The 17,673-nt window shown below is 35.9% G+C and overlaps 1 protein-coding gene across 5 annotated transcripts in view; it reads left to right on the top strand.

Moving 5' to 3' along the window:
- LOC106883464 (cadherin-87A) overlaps positions 1-17,673 on the top strand; it is a 227,101-nt gene that overhangs the window by 19,471 nt on the left and 189,957 nt on the right. The window contains exons 1-2 of one of the 5 annotated variants that reach the window (XM_089347728.1): positions 6,277-6,550; positions 15,190-15,289. In XM_089347728.1, coding sequence (XP_089203854.1) covers positions 15,249-15,289 — 41 coding nt within the window. In that variant the 5' untranslated portion in view covers positions 6,277-6,550; positions 15,190-15,248. Of the gene's footprint in view, positions 1-6,276; positions 6,551-15,189; positions 15,440-17,673 lie in introns of those variants that run through there. The other 4 variants (XM_089347731.1, XM_089347729.1, XM_089347732.1 and 1 more) reach the window with 4 other exon arrangements.

Raw genomic sequence — 17,673 nt, 5'->3', positions numbered from 1 at the left:
ATATATATATATATATATATATATATATATGCTATGATTTAGAACAAACAGTGAGTTGTCATTAAATAATCCTCTATTTATCTAATATCGAGGTCTCATTCTTTTGTTGTCACTTTTTATTATTATTTTCTTTATCTAAATACACACACACACACGCACGCACACACACACACACACACACACACACACACATATATGTATGCTATAATTTAGAACAAACAGTAAGTTGTCATTAAACAATCCTCTATTTATCACATATCGAGGTTTCATTCTTTTGTTTTCACTTTTTATTATTATTATTATATTATTTTATATATATATATATATAATTGAATAAGTTGGAGTCAACAAGAAGTATAGAGGAAGATTTATTTGTAATCACTACAATTGTTTTTATGCAATGTAGTTCTCCAGGCTCGCAGGTATTTGATTATGTGACTATTTCCCTGCATTACGAGATCTAGTTGTGTTTCCTCAGGTGATATATAAATATTGCTTCCATGAACTCATATTCTTAGCATTAAGTGCATCCTTTTGTCTGTCATGGCTTACAAGGTAGTAGTAGCCACTCAGTGTATCAAAATACATAGTGGTTGAAAGTCTGTTGATAAACGGCTTTAAATGTATGAGTGGAGTGGGATGGTGTCTATTGAGGTTCATATTAAAGGGAGTGCCATTCAATTTCTTTCTACTGTTAATTTATTCTTCATGTTTGGTTACACTCGCCATTGTCCTTGGCTGACCTTCAAGAATTCACAGGTCATTCAGTTAGTGAACTGATATATAGATCTATTTATATTCTTTTATTCTTACATTATTTACGTTCCATGGATATTTGTCCTCATCTTGTTTGTTGTTGGCACAACGTTTTGGCTGATATACCCTCCAGCTTTCATCAGGTGCCTTAGGGGAAATTTCAAACCTGGGTTCTCATTCCTATGGCATTTTTTGATGTTATTATTATTATTATTATTATTATTATTATTATTATTGAGTGAGAGAGCATAAGTATCAGAGCACTTTAGCTCTTATTTCTAGCACTGTAGGTGTCTAACAGACAATTATAATTTTTTTTGGTGACACATTGCTAAACTGCTGCCTAATTTAATTACACACACACACACACACACACACACACACACACACACACACACACACACACACACACTCACACACAAGCACACACATGTATACATGTATATATATATATATATATATATATATATATATATGAAGGGCCTCTTTCATTTTCCATCTACCAAATCTACTCACAAGGTTTTGGTTGGCCTGAGATTATAGTAGAAGACTGAGGTGACATGCAGTGGGACTGAACCCAGTGCCATGTGGTTGTGAAGCAAGCTTCTTCCCACACAACCACTATTTATGTAGGGAAAAGTTTAGATAAAAAATATTTTTTCACAAGGTGAATTTTAGTGAAAGATATTTAAAGAAGTAAAATGCACAGAAACTTTATTTATATATATTTATACATATATGTACATATACACACACACACACACACACACACACACACACACACACACACACACATATATATATATATATATATATATATATATATATATATATATATATATATGAGTGAGTGGACAAATGAAAGAAAAGCACTCAACCAATTTATTGGCAGTTACATGTATGAATCAAAATGTTTTGATCCATCCATCCATCCATACATACATATATATATATATGTATGTATATGTATATATATATATATATATATATATATATATACGAACAGCCATGCTACATGGCAGTGAAACATGGGCTGTAACTGCTGAGGACATACGTAAGCTCGCAAGGAATGAAGCCAGTATGCTCCGTTGGATGTGTAATGTCAATGTGAATACTCGTCAGAGTGTAAGTATCTTGAGAGAAAAGCTGAACATTAGAAGCATCAGTTGTGGTGTGCAAGAGAGACGATTGCGCTGGTATGGACATGTGGTGAGAATGGATGAGGATAGCTGCGTGAAAAAGTGCCACACCCTAACAGTTGAGGGAACCCGTGGAAGAGGTAGGCCCAGGAAGACCTGGGCTGAGGTGGTGAGGCAAGACCTTCGTACATTGGGCCTCACCGAGGCGATGACTACTGACCGAGACTTTTGGAAATGTGCTGTGCGTGAGAAGACCCGGCAAGCCAAGTAAGATCGTTGCCAGTGCCCCTGGACTGGCTCTTGTGCGGGTGGCACATAAGATGCACCATTTTGAGCGTGGCCGTTGCCAGTACCGCCTGACTGGCTCCCGTAGGATTTTCGAGCGAGATCGTTGCCAGTGCCCCTGGACTGGCTTGTGCGGGTGGCACATAAAAGACACCATTTCGAGCGTGGCCGTTGCCAGTATCGCCTGACTGGCCTTCGTGCAGGTGACACGTAAAAGCACCTACTACACTCTCTGAGTGGTTGGCGTTAGGAAGGGCATCCAGCTGTAGACACTCTGCCAAATTTAGATTGGAGCCTGGTGCTGCCATCCGGTTTCACCAGTCCTCAGTCAAGTCGTCCAACCCATGCTAGCATGGAAAGCGGACGTTAAACGATGATGATGATGATGATGATATATATATATATATATATATATATATATATATATATATATATATATATATATATATATATATATATATATATATATATATATATATATATATATATATATATATATATATATATATATATATATGTATGTATGTATGTATATGTATATATATATATATATATATATATATATATATATGTATGTATGTATATGTATATATATATATATATATATATATATATATATATATATATATATATATATATATATATATATATATATAATGGAATGATTACTATGAAGCATTGTGTAGAATATATTGTATAAAGGATCGTGGGTAAGGCCAAAATAATGCGAAGTAAATGCAAGGTAAATCACAAGAAAACAAATATATGAAATAATGTAGACTTACCTAGTATTCAATATTTCGGGGTTTTGGCCCCATTTTCAAGAAATTGACGAATGTTGCCTATGTGTGTGTGTGTGTGAGCATGTGTGAAGTGGAAATGTGCAGAAGAGTGTTGCTATAGCAACCAGCTAGCTTCCTGTAACTCTATTCTATTGTTGATCTTAGGTTTCTTTTGGTGTATGAGGATGGCCTCAGAGATTCTAAGGTTTCCCCTGTTCTGCTGTGTTGCCTTTATGTGCACTGTGAATTCCTGGGTTTGGCATTTCTGTAGATGTTTCTTCACGGAAGTGTCTGCCTGCATGTGTTTCTTAATGCGTATATACAGTTTTCTTGTGTTTCCACAGATGATCTCATATACAACATAGGTTCTCTGGCACAATTAAGGGTCACTGATGGAGCAGTTCGACAATGTGCACTCCTCAGAGTAGTGAGAGGTGTTGTTCTTGGACAGAGCTTTTCTCAAGGAAGGGCTGGTATGCACTATCTGTATGTCGAGTCCTTCCCTGCTGACTGCATGTTGTATCACTGCAGTAGTTCTGTCGTCAAAGTGTGGTAGCTTTAGGAAGCATGTGCTGGACTTGGGAGTATGATGTTTCTTTTAGGGTTTATTGACCTTGATGTTCTTCAAGTGCCGTTGTTTAGCTAAAGATGGTGGGTAGCCATTCAGGGTTAGGTCTCTGAGGAACTGTTTGGTGCTGACGGCTTTGTTGGTCACATTGCTGCAATTGCTGCTTATATGTGCACTCTCATTTCTCACATATGTGACTTTCGCTCTGTTGGGTAAGGCTGAATGCTAATGGACGAAAAGTTTTCTATTAGTGGCTTTTCTATAAGATTTGGTAAATACAGAGCCTTCCTCTGTGATCTTGAGTTGGAAGTTGAGTAGAGACATGGGCCCTTAGTGCAGATGACATCTGAAGGCTAGAGAGGAATGAGGCTAGCATACTTTTACTGGATTTACAATGTAAGTGTACATACATAACAGAATGCTAATATTTTGAAAGAAAAGTGAGGCATGACTGTGCTGGTTTGGCCTTGTGATGCAGATGGATATTGACAGCTTCATAAAGAGGTGCAGATCATTTAAAATATATGGAACTTATGGGAGAGGGAGATTTAGGAAGACATAGGTAGAAGTACTGAAGGATGACCTCAGGACTGAGATGTCAGGGGCCTTGCTGTATTGAAGAAGACTAGTCCTTCACAGCAGAAATGTTAAGGCCACTCCTCCTGATGAAGAAGATTGGACTGCAATAGCCTTGTGCTGGTGCCATGTAAAAAGCACTCATAATAGTGTTTATGCTGATGTAACATTAGAAGCACTCATCACACACTATAAAGTGGTTGGCATGAGGAAGGGCATCTAGCCATAGAAACCAGGCCAAATCAGATTGGAACCTGGTTTGACTCACTGGCTTGCCAGCTCTGGTCAGACTGTCCAACCCATGCCTGCATGGAAAATGGACGTTAAAGATGATGACGATGATGTTGTGTGTGTGTGTTTATGTATGTATGTATGTATGCATACATACATGCATGTATGTCGTTGTCCAGTTTTATTTCAAGATTTCTCGCCAATAGAGAATGAGTCAGTTTCTAACCAAGATCCAAAGCTCCTTCTTTGAAATTTTAACATCAACAACAGGGTATTTTTGTTTGTACATATGTATGTATGTATGTATGTATGTATGTATGTATGTATGTATGTATGTATGTATGTATGTATGTAAATGAGCAGATTTATCTGTTATGCTTTATGTATATATTCTCATCCTTATAGTTGCATATCTAGACATGCTCATATATATTTAAATGATAAACTTCTGGAAAGTTTTACAGATTCTTACAATTCCAGTGATGGATTGGATCTGTAGTCTTTGAATTAGCTTTCTCCTTTCTGGTTTTGAGAAGCCTAACATCTCAAGATTGGTATTTAGGCAATGTGTTACATACCTCAGGGCCCCAATAATTACAGGTATAAATGTGGACTTGTAATCTGGATAGAGTAACTGCAGATTTTTCCATAGTTTAATGTAGGTATTCTCTTTTTCACTGATCTTCATCTTTAACTAATTTCCACAACTGTACAATTTCTCTTCTCTATTCCAAATCATTATACCAGGTCTGTTGTGGTTACATTTTATTGAGGTCTTCACTGGGACATTCCACCAATACCCCTTTTCATTATGAGTGCCTATGGCTTCTACCATACTGTGAGTTCTTATTTCTTTGTCCTTGGGTTATCTTTCCAACAGATTTCATTATAGTGTCCTAGCAACAACACCATGTCTCATTGGTAGATAATACCGTGATGACATTTTGGGACAACTGCTTATGATGAGGGTGATATCTTTGGAGTTAACTCCACAAAGTCTGCATCGGTTCTCACATTTTATTGCTTTTCTTGCAACTCTATCCCTTTTGTGCACCAGGTATTTCATTGATATTTCCTGTTCATGGATTGCAAATGCATACCCTTCAAAGTGGGAGGTAGTAATCCAGCTATTGATCCATGATAAACTACTTTGAGGATCAATGTTACTATCATCTCAGATATGTATGTATGTACGTATGTGTGTATGTATGTATGTATGTATGTATGTATGTATGTATGTATGTATGTATCTATGTATGCATGTATATATGTATGTATGTACTTTTGTTTGTATGTATGTATGTATGTATGTACATATGTATTTATGTTATCAATCAGTTTCATTTCTGTATTTCTTGTCAATAGACAAAGAGCCGGACTCTAACATAGATTCATGGCTCCTTCATTGGAACTTTTATCAACATCATCTAGGTATTTGTGCATATGTGTGTGTGTGTGTGCAGTATTTGGTGTTAGTGTATGCGCAGATTTGTATGTTTGTTTTATGGATGCGTTTTTATGTATATATTTTCATGTCTAGATGCATGCATATGTATTTATGTGCTAAATTTTTGGAAAGTTTTACATATGTATGTATGTATGTATGTATGTATGTATGCATGTAAAGAAGCATAAGAACTGTTTCAAAGCACTTTCCTGATCCTCTAATGATTCTACCTGCTCCACTTGTAACACCCTTTGCTTCACAAAACTTGTAGCTTTCTGCCTAAAGGCTAGAAATTTTGTGAAGGAAGAAGTTGTCATTGATATTGATTTGTTAACTGGTGAAATAGTTAGCCAACTGACAAATATAAATAAAGAAGTGAAATACAACCAGTGCTTATTATTGATACCCTGACCCTCCTGAGATACAGCATAACATGTTTCAACATGCAGCTTCACATCAAGAATCTTGCAAACTAAATCCAAAGCAAAATTTATTATAGTCGTTTTTCTTATCAGGTCAGTTACAATTTTATGTTCTCTGTATTAACTTCACTGTTATAGATATAATAAATTGACAGTGTTACAAAAATAAATACATGATAGTGTAAACAGTTGTTATCTCATGATTACATTGTTGGTTCACTAATCTCTGGGTGTATAACAAGCAAAGGTGGACAAATTTCTAAAGTTTAAAAAAACATTTGCCATTTTAACTTATGAAGTTTTACCGCTAACGTTATAGAATTTTAAATGGATCTTGTAATAAGGTAAGCTCTGTTTAAGAATAATGTCACAGATTTTATTCCTTTATACACAGTACTATGTGTTCTTATGTGTAGCTTGTATTTTAATGTGTGAATTTTTACACACAATGGAAACACATACATATATAAATCTAGATACACATGCATACATACATATATAGATATATTAGGTAGTTGTACAATTATAAATCTCCCTTGTTCTCTCTCTCTTTCTCTCTCTCTCTTTCTCTCTCTCTCTTTCTCTCTCTCTCTCTATCTATCAGTTTAGTCTTGACTGTTGGAAAAAAGATTACTCAATACCATAGTAAAGCTTAATATTTTAACTGTTGTCAAGTTAGTCTCTTGGTACTCAGAGTTTTTGCTAATGAGTAACCTGTCTGAAGTACATGTGTATGAATAGGTAAAGCAAAACTCAAAGTAGCTAGAAAATAACTTGATCCAAACAGAAATAAAACACACACACACACACACACACACAATCACACACACCATCATCATCATCATCATCATCATCATCATCATCATCAATATTTAATATCCACTTTCCATGCTGGTATGGGCTGGACAGTTTAACAGGAGCTGGCCAGTAGGAGAGCTGTCCAGGTTCCAGTTGTCTGTTTTGGGCATGTTTTCTTCAGCTGGATGTCCTTCCTAATGCCAACTAATTTACCGTGTGTACTGCGTGCCTTTTGCATGCCACCAGCACAGGTGTGTTTATGTAACACTGGCACAAGTAAATGTTACATGCCACTGGCACCAGCAGGACAAAGACCTCTCAGCTGGAAGAGTGAGTTGGGGCATGGCCATAAACAACATGCCTGTGTTTATGGATCGCATTGATTTTATCTAGCTTGATGTGTCTTCTCAAGTACAGCAAATTGCCACAAGTCCTGGTCCTTTGTCTGCCTAGTGCCTGAAGATCCTTTCTCACCACTTCATCCAATGTCTTCTCGAGTTACTCCTTCCACAGTTTCCCTCCACAATTAGAGATTGGCTGTTGTTTCTAGATGCTGTCCTCATCCATATGCATATATGTGTGTGTGTGTGTGTGTGTGTGTGTGTGTGAGTATCATAATTATCATCATCATCATCATCATTTAACGTCCGTCGTCCATACTGGCATAGGTTGGACGGTTTGACTGAGCTGGCATTCTGGAATGCTGCACCAGACTCCAGTCTGATTTGGTATGGTTTTCTACTGCTGGATGCCCTCCCTAACATCAACCACCCTGACATGGGTGCTTTTGTATGCCACTGGCATAGGTGTCATTTACATGACACTCTTATCTGCCACAAATTTTACTCAGCTTGATGGGTCCTCTTAAACAGAGCACATCACCTATGAGGTTCAAAGTTTGAAGATTATGCTTCACCACCTCATCCGATGTCTTCCTCTACCTCTACCGCAGGTTCCCTCATATCTATAGACACACACATATATATATATATAGACACACACACACACATATATATATATATATATATATATATATATATATACACACATATATACATACATACATATATATATATATATATATATATATATATATATATACTTGAAAAATCTATAGTCTTCTAAATATATATATATATATATATATATATATATATATTTAGAAGACACTATAGATTTTTCAAGTATAACAATAACAATTAACAATACGGGGCAGAATAAGAACTATTCTGGGAGTAAACAGGAAATTGTTACCTCCAGGTAAGAAAACTCCCTAAGTTATTTTTTAGCATTATTGATAGGAACTTCCCACCTGGTCATAAATACCAATCTATATTTAATAGATCATGTCTTAAATTATCCTATTCTACCACTCCCAGTCTTGGATCTATCATCGCAGCCAATAACAGACTCAAACTTTGAAATAATGAAACCAATAGAGATAACCTAGCTGACCCTAATACGAAGAACAATAATAAGGACTTGGATATTAAAGATAGCAAGACTAAACCCGGAAACAAAATAAAAACATGTAATTGTCATAATAGGGAATTTTGTCCTCTTAAAGGCTTCTGTTTAAGGAGAAATACCTTATAAAAAATCAAAGTCTCAACCCTAAATGAACTTTAAAAAATTTGCATAGGTAGTACAATTGACTTTAAAAGTAGATATACAGTGCATATAAACTCTAAACCACGAAACACAAACTCAACTACACTACCAATGTACATCAATAAATTAAAAATGAGCAACACCAAGAATTCAGTCTGAATTGGTCTATAATAAGGGAAGCTACACCATATAATACACATACAAAGAATTGCAATTTATGCATGACGGAAGTGATCCACATAATCCTAGCCAACAAAAATAGTTTACCTAATAAGATATCTGACGTTATAATTACCTGTAGATACAAATATATTTCAACATTTAAATTTTTCAAATATAATCAAACTATAAGATTCTAATTTAGCCTTACTTCATATTATGGACTCTTCTAAAACTTTATATTATATATAGCATTGTAATATACTTTATATTATATATAGCATTGAAATATACTTTGTTTTATATATAGTGTCGTAATACATTTTAGCCTTTTAACATCATATGCCTGAAGAGAATGGTCCGATCAAACATTCGATTTTTAATAAATCAGTTAACCCACCTTCTTTTAAAGTTTTAACCTTGTGAGTCTATTAACTCTGATGAGAGAAATATAGATTATTGCTATGGTTGGAGTTAGCTCGTCCATAGCAACCAATATCTTTTCGAAATGGCTGTAAGACTTTATACATAAATTTTATACATGCTCCAGATTCCTTATGAATCATTTCACATTCACTTTATCATCCTCTTCATTGATTCAAATTCGAATATTTGGACTTTGCAAGTACATTTATGGACTTATACTTTTATATATTTATATTTTATGAATTTTTGTGTTTATAAATTTTTATATGTCTATGAATTTTTATATATTTATTAATTTTCGTATATATGTATGCATTTATAAATTCTCAGAAATTTTTCATATATCATATGGATGAATGCATCTATGTATGTATTTGTATAGCATGGAGAATTTCGTTAATATGGATTGAATGAATATATACATCAACCTTTGAATTTGTTTTCTCTCTTCCTTAATTTTATATATATATTTACATATATGTATTTATATATATATATATATATATATATATATATATATATATATGTGTGTGTATATATATATATATATATATATATATATATATATATATATATATATATATATAATACATATATAATTTAGAGAAAAACCAACTACTAACAAATTGAGCAAATAACATTATTTGCTATTTATTGATTGTGTAATTTGTTGATTTTTGGAATAGGGTTTTTGTGGTATATGTGTTTTTCATTGTTGAATTTGTTAATAGTTGGCTTTTCTCTAAATTATATATGAATTATATATTGGGAAATTCGATTTAGATTTGCTAAATTGAATTTTCACTATAAGTTTTGGAATCGTATTCCCTAATAATATTATATATATATATATATACACACACACACACACATATATATATGTAGACTGTTGGCGATTTTTTTACTCCTTCATTTTTTTTTGGAGACTTGTTTTAGAAGAAGAGCTATGCTTGAAATGTAAAACAACCATTCTTTCCTTCTTTGAATGAGCATCCTATTAATACTTCGCATGTGTTACGCCCCTATGTTGCTGATTTTTTTGTTGCCTTTTCCTCTGTTTTTTTTTTGTTTTTTGATCAATCATATATATATATATATATATATATATATATATATATAAACAAAAGTAAATGAGTATATGCATATATACGTACAGGTATGTGCATACCGACATCCACCTGTATGTATAGGTGCATATCTGGGTACAGGACATTGCACACAAACGTAGACGAGAACACACGAGCCACATAGAGAACATTCTACTTCTTCAGCTACCCACGTTTTAACACCGGCGTTTCGACGAGCTTCGGGCAGGACGCAACGTTAAAACGGCTCGTCCCATGGATCACAGATTAAATCTGTATACGCAAATTAAATCTAGCCATGGAGGAATGTAGTGGCGGACGAAAAACAAGACAGGAAAACAAACAGAAGGCTTTACGGCCAGACGAGAAAAATTATTATGTGTGTATGAACGCGATGAGGCACGGAACCGAGAGAGACAGTGGTAGCGTGTGTTACTTGGCGAAAGCCAAAGAAGGAAAGGATTATTGACCGGAAGCATGTGACCATGCCGGTGTAAAGGGAAGAGAGAGAGAGTGGTAGAGGGAGGAAGTAGACGAATGGTGAGCAACGAGAGGAAAAAGGAAAGAGAGGAAATACGAGGGGGAAAAGGAGATACGTAGTAGTAACAGAGGAAGAACAAGAGGGGTAAGGCGAGATACGTAGTAGTACAGAGGAAGAACGAGGGGGGGAGAAAAGAAAGAGAAAGAGATAGAGTAGCGTCGGAGGATAAGTTTACGAACTACTTACAATTTTTGTGAGACGCTGCGTTCAATCATGTAAAAACAAAAGTAAATGAGTATATGCATATATACGTATATGCATATATATATATATATATATATAGGTTATATTTAAAATTGAAGTTGAGATAGGAAACTTTAAAATGTAGTATCCAAACCTTGTTTTGTGTATGTCTCTAGTAGTGACCTTATGATCACATTCAGCACTTATAGCTAACAGGCATTATCTGCAGTACTGCACTTTCATCACAGGATCTATGTAAGGAATGGATCACAGTAAGTATATTTTAAATGACTAATAGGTAAGACAGAGTGTACTGTAAGGTTTATTTCACACGATAATTGTTTCAGCTCATATCTGCACTGCTCCTAAGTGGGTGGGGAATGATATAATAGAACTGAATGCACCCCTTAGTGAAGAAGAAACATCATCAGGTTACATAATAGACTACAGTGTTATAATATGTACATTTTGCTATTGTGTGCAGCAGGATGCTGTTGGTAGGATACGTCTGGTTATAGTAGTTCACAAATCTTTTAATGAAGAAGGATAGCTGATATATATTTGGGGAGTGATAGGTAAAGAATACAAAAAATCAAATACAAAGAATAAATGTGAAAGTCAGAATGGCTTTTGAATGAAAAGCACTGTAAAGATTGTAAAGTTCTTTAATGGTTGGTCATGCTTATCATTTGTGACTATATGACTCAGAATTTGGTGTGGGTGTGATTTGCATATTTTGGACTTGGTACACACACACACACATAACTAATATTGCGCACTTATCTATGCCAAATTCCATGTCTATTTTTTGCTGAAGTGTCTTATAGTTGTATTAAGGAATCTATCTCTTTTCTATTCTTATTAAAAAATTTCAGATCATCCATGTAGTGCAAATGATTAATTTTTCCTTTACTATCTCTAAACTGAAACCCTTCCTTTGCCTTCCTTAATACTAAACTGAAGGGGATTAAAAATAACACAAATATTAAAGGGGATAATGAGTCTCCTTGGAAAATTCCTCTCTTAATATTAAGTTTCCTGAAGGCTGTGTCATCTGAGTAGAGACCTATTTTCCATTTCTTCATGTTATAGCTAATTAACTCTCTTATGTTGTCTGCAATACGGAATATACTCAAACATTCACTTACCAGGTCATAGGCTTTCTTATAATATATCCATGCTATTGTTAAATTTTTCTTTCTAGATTTCACTTCTTTTAGAACTGCTTTGTTTATGTATAATAGATCTTCCTGCAACCTTTCTGTTCTTCTGGCAGCAAATTTTGGCTGTCAAAGTGTTCATAAATGCTTTCTGAGAGAATTCCTGTTAAAAGCTTCCACACTAACGATAAGCAAGTGATTGGTCTATTACTTCTAGCTACATTGCCCTTGCTGTTGTCTTTCATAAGGAGAACTGTTCTTCTGGTCATTCAATCTGGTATTGCTCCACCATTCAGGCAATCCTGAAGTTGTTCCCTCAATCTCCCATGTAAGCTACTAAATTTCTTTAACCGGTACCCTTGAACTAAATTTGGTCACAGGCCCTTCAAATTCAACATTTTTCCCAATGCTCTACTCATTAATGCTCTAATTAGTTTTAGATCTGGCTGCTTGTCACTAATGACTTCTCCCCTTAGTTTCTGTAACCATGCTGCATCTCCATTATGATTAACTGGCTTATCCCAACCATTACTCCAGAATTTCAAGCTTCTGTATTAGGCTTCTTATCTTCAGTACTTTCTTCTCCACTATCTATTTGCTGACAAAACCTCCTTTGTTCTGTCTCAAACAATTTTTTTTCTGTTGATGGTGATCTATTCATTTCTCAGATCTGGAAAGCTTACTTGCTATTGTAATGATACACTGTTCCAGCTCTTCCATAGAAATCTACTTCCTGATGGTATTTCCATGAGGAAATAAGCAAAAAACTTAGTGCAACTCCAAATAAACAGTGTTATTAAGGACAGCTAGGATACTTAGGAAGGATCTTGGCATCTAAGGTTACTTGTAGCCTGTTGTTAGGAATTTTCTTTTCCAATAGTTTAATCTGTTGTTCATATGTAAAATAATAATAATAATAATAATAATAATAATAATAATAATAATAATAATAATAATAATAATAATTCTTTCTTTATTTGCCACCAGGGCCAAATGCAAAACATAGACGATGATACATAGATGAGGGACAGTGAGGTTAAACGTGTAAACAGCAAAACACAACAATTACAATATATAATTCCCCAATAGGGGGGAGATCCACCAAGAGGTGACCGAAGCAACCTCACCCACTTTGGGCCCCTAACCCCCTCAGATAGGCACCCCTCTCCTCCTCACTCCATCCGGCCTATAGGCACACAGAGTAGGCTCATTCACATGGGCCATTCTTGCTACATTCACCCACCTTTCAACAAACTTACTGGGTGACAATACCTCCCTCTTCAGTCTTACCCTCCTTTTCAGAAGGAACCTGATAAAGTCAATGAGGCCTTGGCCAAAGAGGAAGATACCCATCTGCAACCCTTTCAATCACGTCCACCATACAGCCTCTTTCATCATAGTCACCAAACAGAAAAAAATGATAACCAGAAAAAGAAAAACAGGCAAGTACAAGAAAATGGAAGAGGGAACGAACAGTAACAACAGCACACCATGCATAAACTCATCTACACACACAATGAGTGCTGACAGCAAATGGACTGTCTGACAAGCGGTACTCTTCCTTTCCACAAGAAGCAGAAGAGTAGGTGCACCAGCCTGTTTAGCCATAAAGTGGGACAAGTGATGACAGTCAGGCAGTAGCATATGACAAATGCGGTGTATGCATTCACCACCTTCGCCCAACCTTTCAGAGACAGCTTCCTCTCGGCCTATTTCTGGGTGAGACTGGCCACCCTGTCTGTCACCTCTCCCCAGTTCTTGTTCATTTGGCAGTCTGAACCAAACCAGACTCTGAGCAACTTAACCAGTCCTTCTGTCCAGTGTCCCACAACACTGCTGGTTGGCATGGACTGCCTCTCCAGGTGCTAAGCTGCAGGCCTACTGATTTCTCCTGGTTAATCATTGCTCTTGTCACCACTTCGTATTCTCTTAGCATAGTGCTGACCATGTCTCTGTTTCGGAGACATTCAACATTATCACGGTGGCGTCATCTGCATACACTGACACACATCTTCCACATCCTAGCTCACATGGGATGCCCCATGAAACATGCAATTTCTACAGTAATGGCTTGAGTGCCAATATGTAGAGAAGATGTGAGAGTAGGCATCCTTGATGTACCGAATGGATGATGCTAAATGATTCTGACAGATGGCCATTTACTCTGACCACTGAGCAGATGTTGTACATTGCAGCAGTCCAGCCTCTGAAAACAGAACTGAAGACAAGCACCATAAGGACAACCTCGTAGTACCGATGGTTAACCATATTGAAGGCTTTCAACTGATGCAAATTAATCAGGGCCCCACCTATGCCAGGTTCTTTACCAATGTATTGCATGAGGTGGAGGTTGTCCCCTACAAACTGGGAATATCTAGATTTCAAAATTTTGCATTTGCTTTGAGTAGCTTTGAATATTTTTACATGTGCCAGTATATTTGTGGCTGGTGTTATATAATTGGATTCATTAATATCCATGTTTGTGGGTATGTTCTATTAATTCATTGTTTTTTGTTTATAGCTGTGAGACTTATAATGTCTGGTTTATGATCTTTTGGAGGAATGCAGTCTATCTGTTGTGTGTGTAGGCTATGTCATGTTTGTGATGGTTGTGGAGGTTGTAGTGGTAGTGGTAGGGATAATGTTATTGTCTCCTCTGTGTGTGTAGATGAGTTTATGCATGGTGTGCTGTTGTTACTGTTCGTTCCCTCTTCCATTTTCTTGTACTTGCCTGTTTTTCTTTTCCTGGTTATAATTTGTGCTCTTCTGTCTTTTCCTTCCCTTTTGTGTGACTGTTTACCATGCCCGACCCTCCATATTTCCATCATTTACGTTGTCTGAATATGAGAGGAGTATTTCTTCCGCAGGTTTTTGTTTTACTGTTGGTGTTGTTATTATTTTTGGTGGGAAGTTTCCTGTTACTACCATTGTTGTTTCTGTTTCTGCTGCCCTTGTTGTGGTTGTAGTTGTGTTAGTGGTTGCTGCGACTCATTTTTACACTTTTTCCTTCTTTCCTTCAGGCAATAGACTGATGTAATCTGAATCACCACAGAAGTAACATCTTGCCTTTCTTCATTCCATGATCACTTGCAGATACTGGCCTTCAGGGATTTCTATTAGGTGAGGAATTTTCTCCACAGTTTCTGGTTTTACTTGCAGTAGGATTTTCAACCCTATCCCAACCCAGTTTTCCGTTTTGGATTTCTAGGAGGCTTCTAGGATCTTCCAGCACCACGACTTTCACTACCCACCAGAAATCAACTTCTCGTGGTATGTTACTTATTTTTATTTGGATCACTCTCTGTCTCAGATGGATGGGAACTGAAGTGAACTCCTCTGTTTTTAATGGAACAGTTAAGTGTTTTTGTGCTAGTGATTTCGACTGGAATATGACCTTGATGTAGCTGAACTTTGGGGTGTGACAGACAAAGCTGACATCCCCCCCATATATTTTTCAGACAGAGCTTGGCTTGGTCTGATGGTATTTTTTCCAGTCTTCTTCTTTTCATGGACAGACATCTGTACATGATTGATTTTTTCTTCTTGGTTGCCTCTAGCAGGTTTTGAGGCACGTTTAGTGTGGCCTTTCTTTCTTCACATCTTATAATCCTCTCAGCTTCCTTTAAATGTTCATCCTTATCCTTTAACAACTTAATTTCAAACTTATTTGTAACTTTTGTAAAGGAAACATTATTTCTATTTGAACCTTCTCTTGCTTTGTTCGAAATTATACAGATTTGTGTGGTGGTAGTATTGGTGGTGATAATTTCATTGCACAATTGGCTGCTGCTAGCTATATTTCATGCTTCCTTGATTGAATTCTGATTATTCCTGACACTTCCACTCTGTTGTTGTTGTTGTCATTGCTGTCGCTCCTCCTGCTTCTACCACTATCATTTACATGTAGAATGAGTGGGGGCGAGTGACTGAAAAACAATTTCACATTCTACATCTCCCATTTTCCTCTATTGTTGACTTGTTGACAAAGATGACGCCATATTAAATTTTGCAAATTTTGAAAGGAAATTTAATTTTCTTTTCGAGTGATTTTTGCCCCACAGGGCAAAAAAATAACACTGTTACTCAGACCAATATGGTCTAGATTAACTTAGTCACAAGTTATAACAATAAAACGTAACAACAACAATTTTTTTAGAAGTAAACAAGGTAACCACTTACAGATCTCCGAAATACACATCAAGCTCTGGTAAAAACAACAACAATAATAATAATAATGCCCTGATGCAGTACCAGGCAGTGGCATTCATGGCTTCTCATCTTAACTGACTGGAAGTGTTATCATGTACATTGTTTTGTCTTGGTATAAAAGATGGGCTACAGCAAATATTCTGCTCAATACCACAGATTTGCTTGTCAGTTGTTTGACCGTAACCAGTTGAGCATGTCCCTTAGTCGCTGATGATATGTGCATCTCTGATCACAAGCAGAAGTAGTGGGGGAGCATCATAGCTATGTGTTGAGAGGAATTCTTTGGAGTTTGGATAATTCACCTCTGGAAACATGGATGTTTCATTCAATATTTTTAAACAACCCTTATTCAGGGACCTTTTGAGTGGCATGGACTACTCAACCTGAGGAAAAAATCTAACTGGACCTCACCTGCAAGGTCATGCACTGTTAATCTTGATATAAGATCACCATGTCATGGCTGTGATGCACGTGCCTGGTGTACCCTTATCAGACGGGTAGTCATAATGGGTATACTGGGCTTTTCGTATATTTTACCCCAGTGTCACTTTGATGACATGCACTACTCTCTCACTCAATAATAATAATAATAATAATAATAATAGTAGTAAAAATAATAATAATAATAATAATAATAATAATGATAATGATAATGATAATAATAATAATAATGATAATAATAATAATAATAATAATAAGCAATGCCAAATAATAATATAAACACTGAGATAGCAAAACACGAGGACAAACGTAACATGCCCGGCAAAAACGAAGTAAACAAAAAACAACAAACCCAGACCGTAGAGATGTTTAATAGTGTACAAAAAGCACCAATCCAGAACACCACAGACAAACATATGAATGAAAAGGAAGGCAAAACAAATATAAAGCCTGGAAATAACGAAGGGAAACCTAATAATTACGATACTATGAAAATGAAAATAACCGAAGAACTGAAAACCACAGATCTTAGAATGGACCACAGATTATATCTCCCAAAAATCAAAATAGACAATAAAACAACATCAATAATAAATAGCATAAACCTGGCCGTCACGGAACTAACAACAACAGAAACAACAGGCAATATCACTGAGCTAAATGACATGATATATGCGGCAGCCACTGCAGCCACAAAAGAAGCAGGATACTCACTCAAACCCATCCGAACAGGAGTTCTACCACCCAAACAGACCTTGTGGATAAATAACATCCAGAACAAAATTAAAAAAAAGAGAAAAGATTTATCGATTCTCAACGAAATTAGTAAACAATCAACACTACTAAGTAACAAG

Source organism: Octopus bimaculoides, chromosome 2 (assembly GCF_046866305.1).
Source record: "Octopus bimaculoides isolate indiv1 chromosome 2, ASM4686630v1, whole genome shotgun sequence".
NCBI classification, from domain to species: domain Eukaryota; kingdom Metazoa; phylum Mollusca; class Cephalopoda; order Octopoda; family Octopodidae; genus Octopus; species Octopus bimaculoides.
This window is presented reverse-complemented; position numbering and strand designations above follow the sequence as displayed.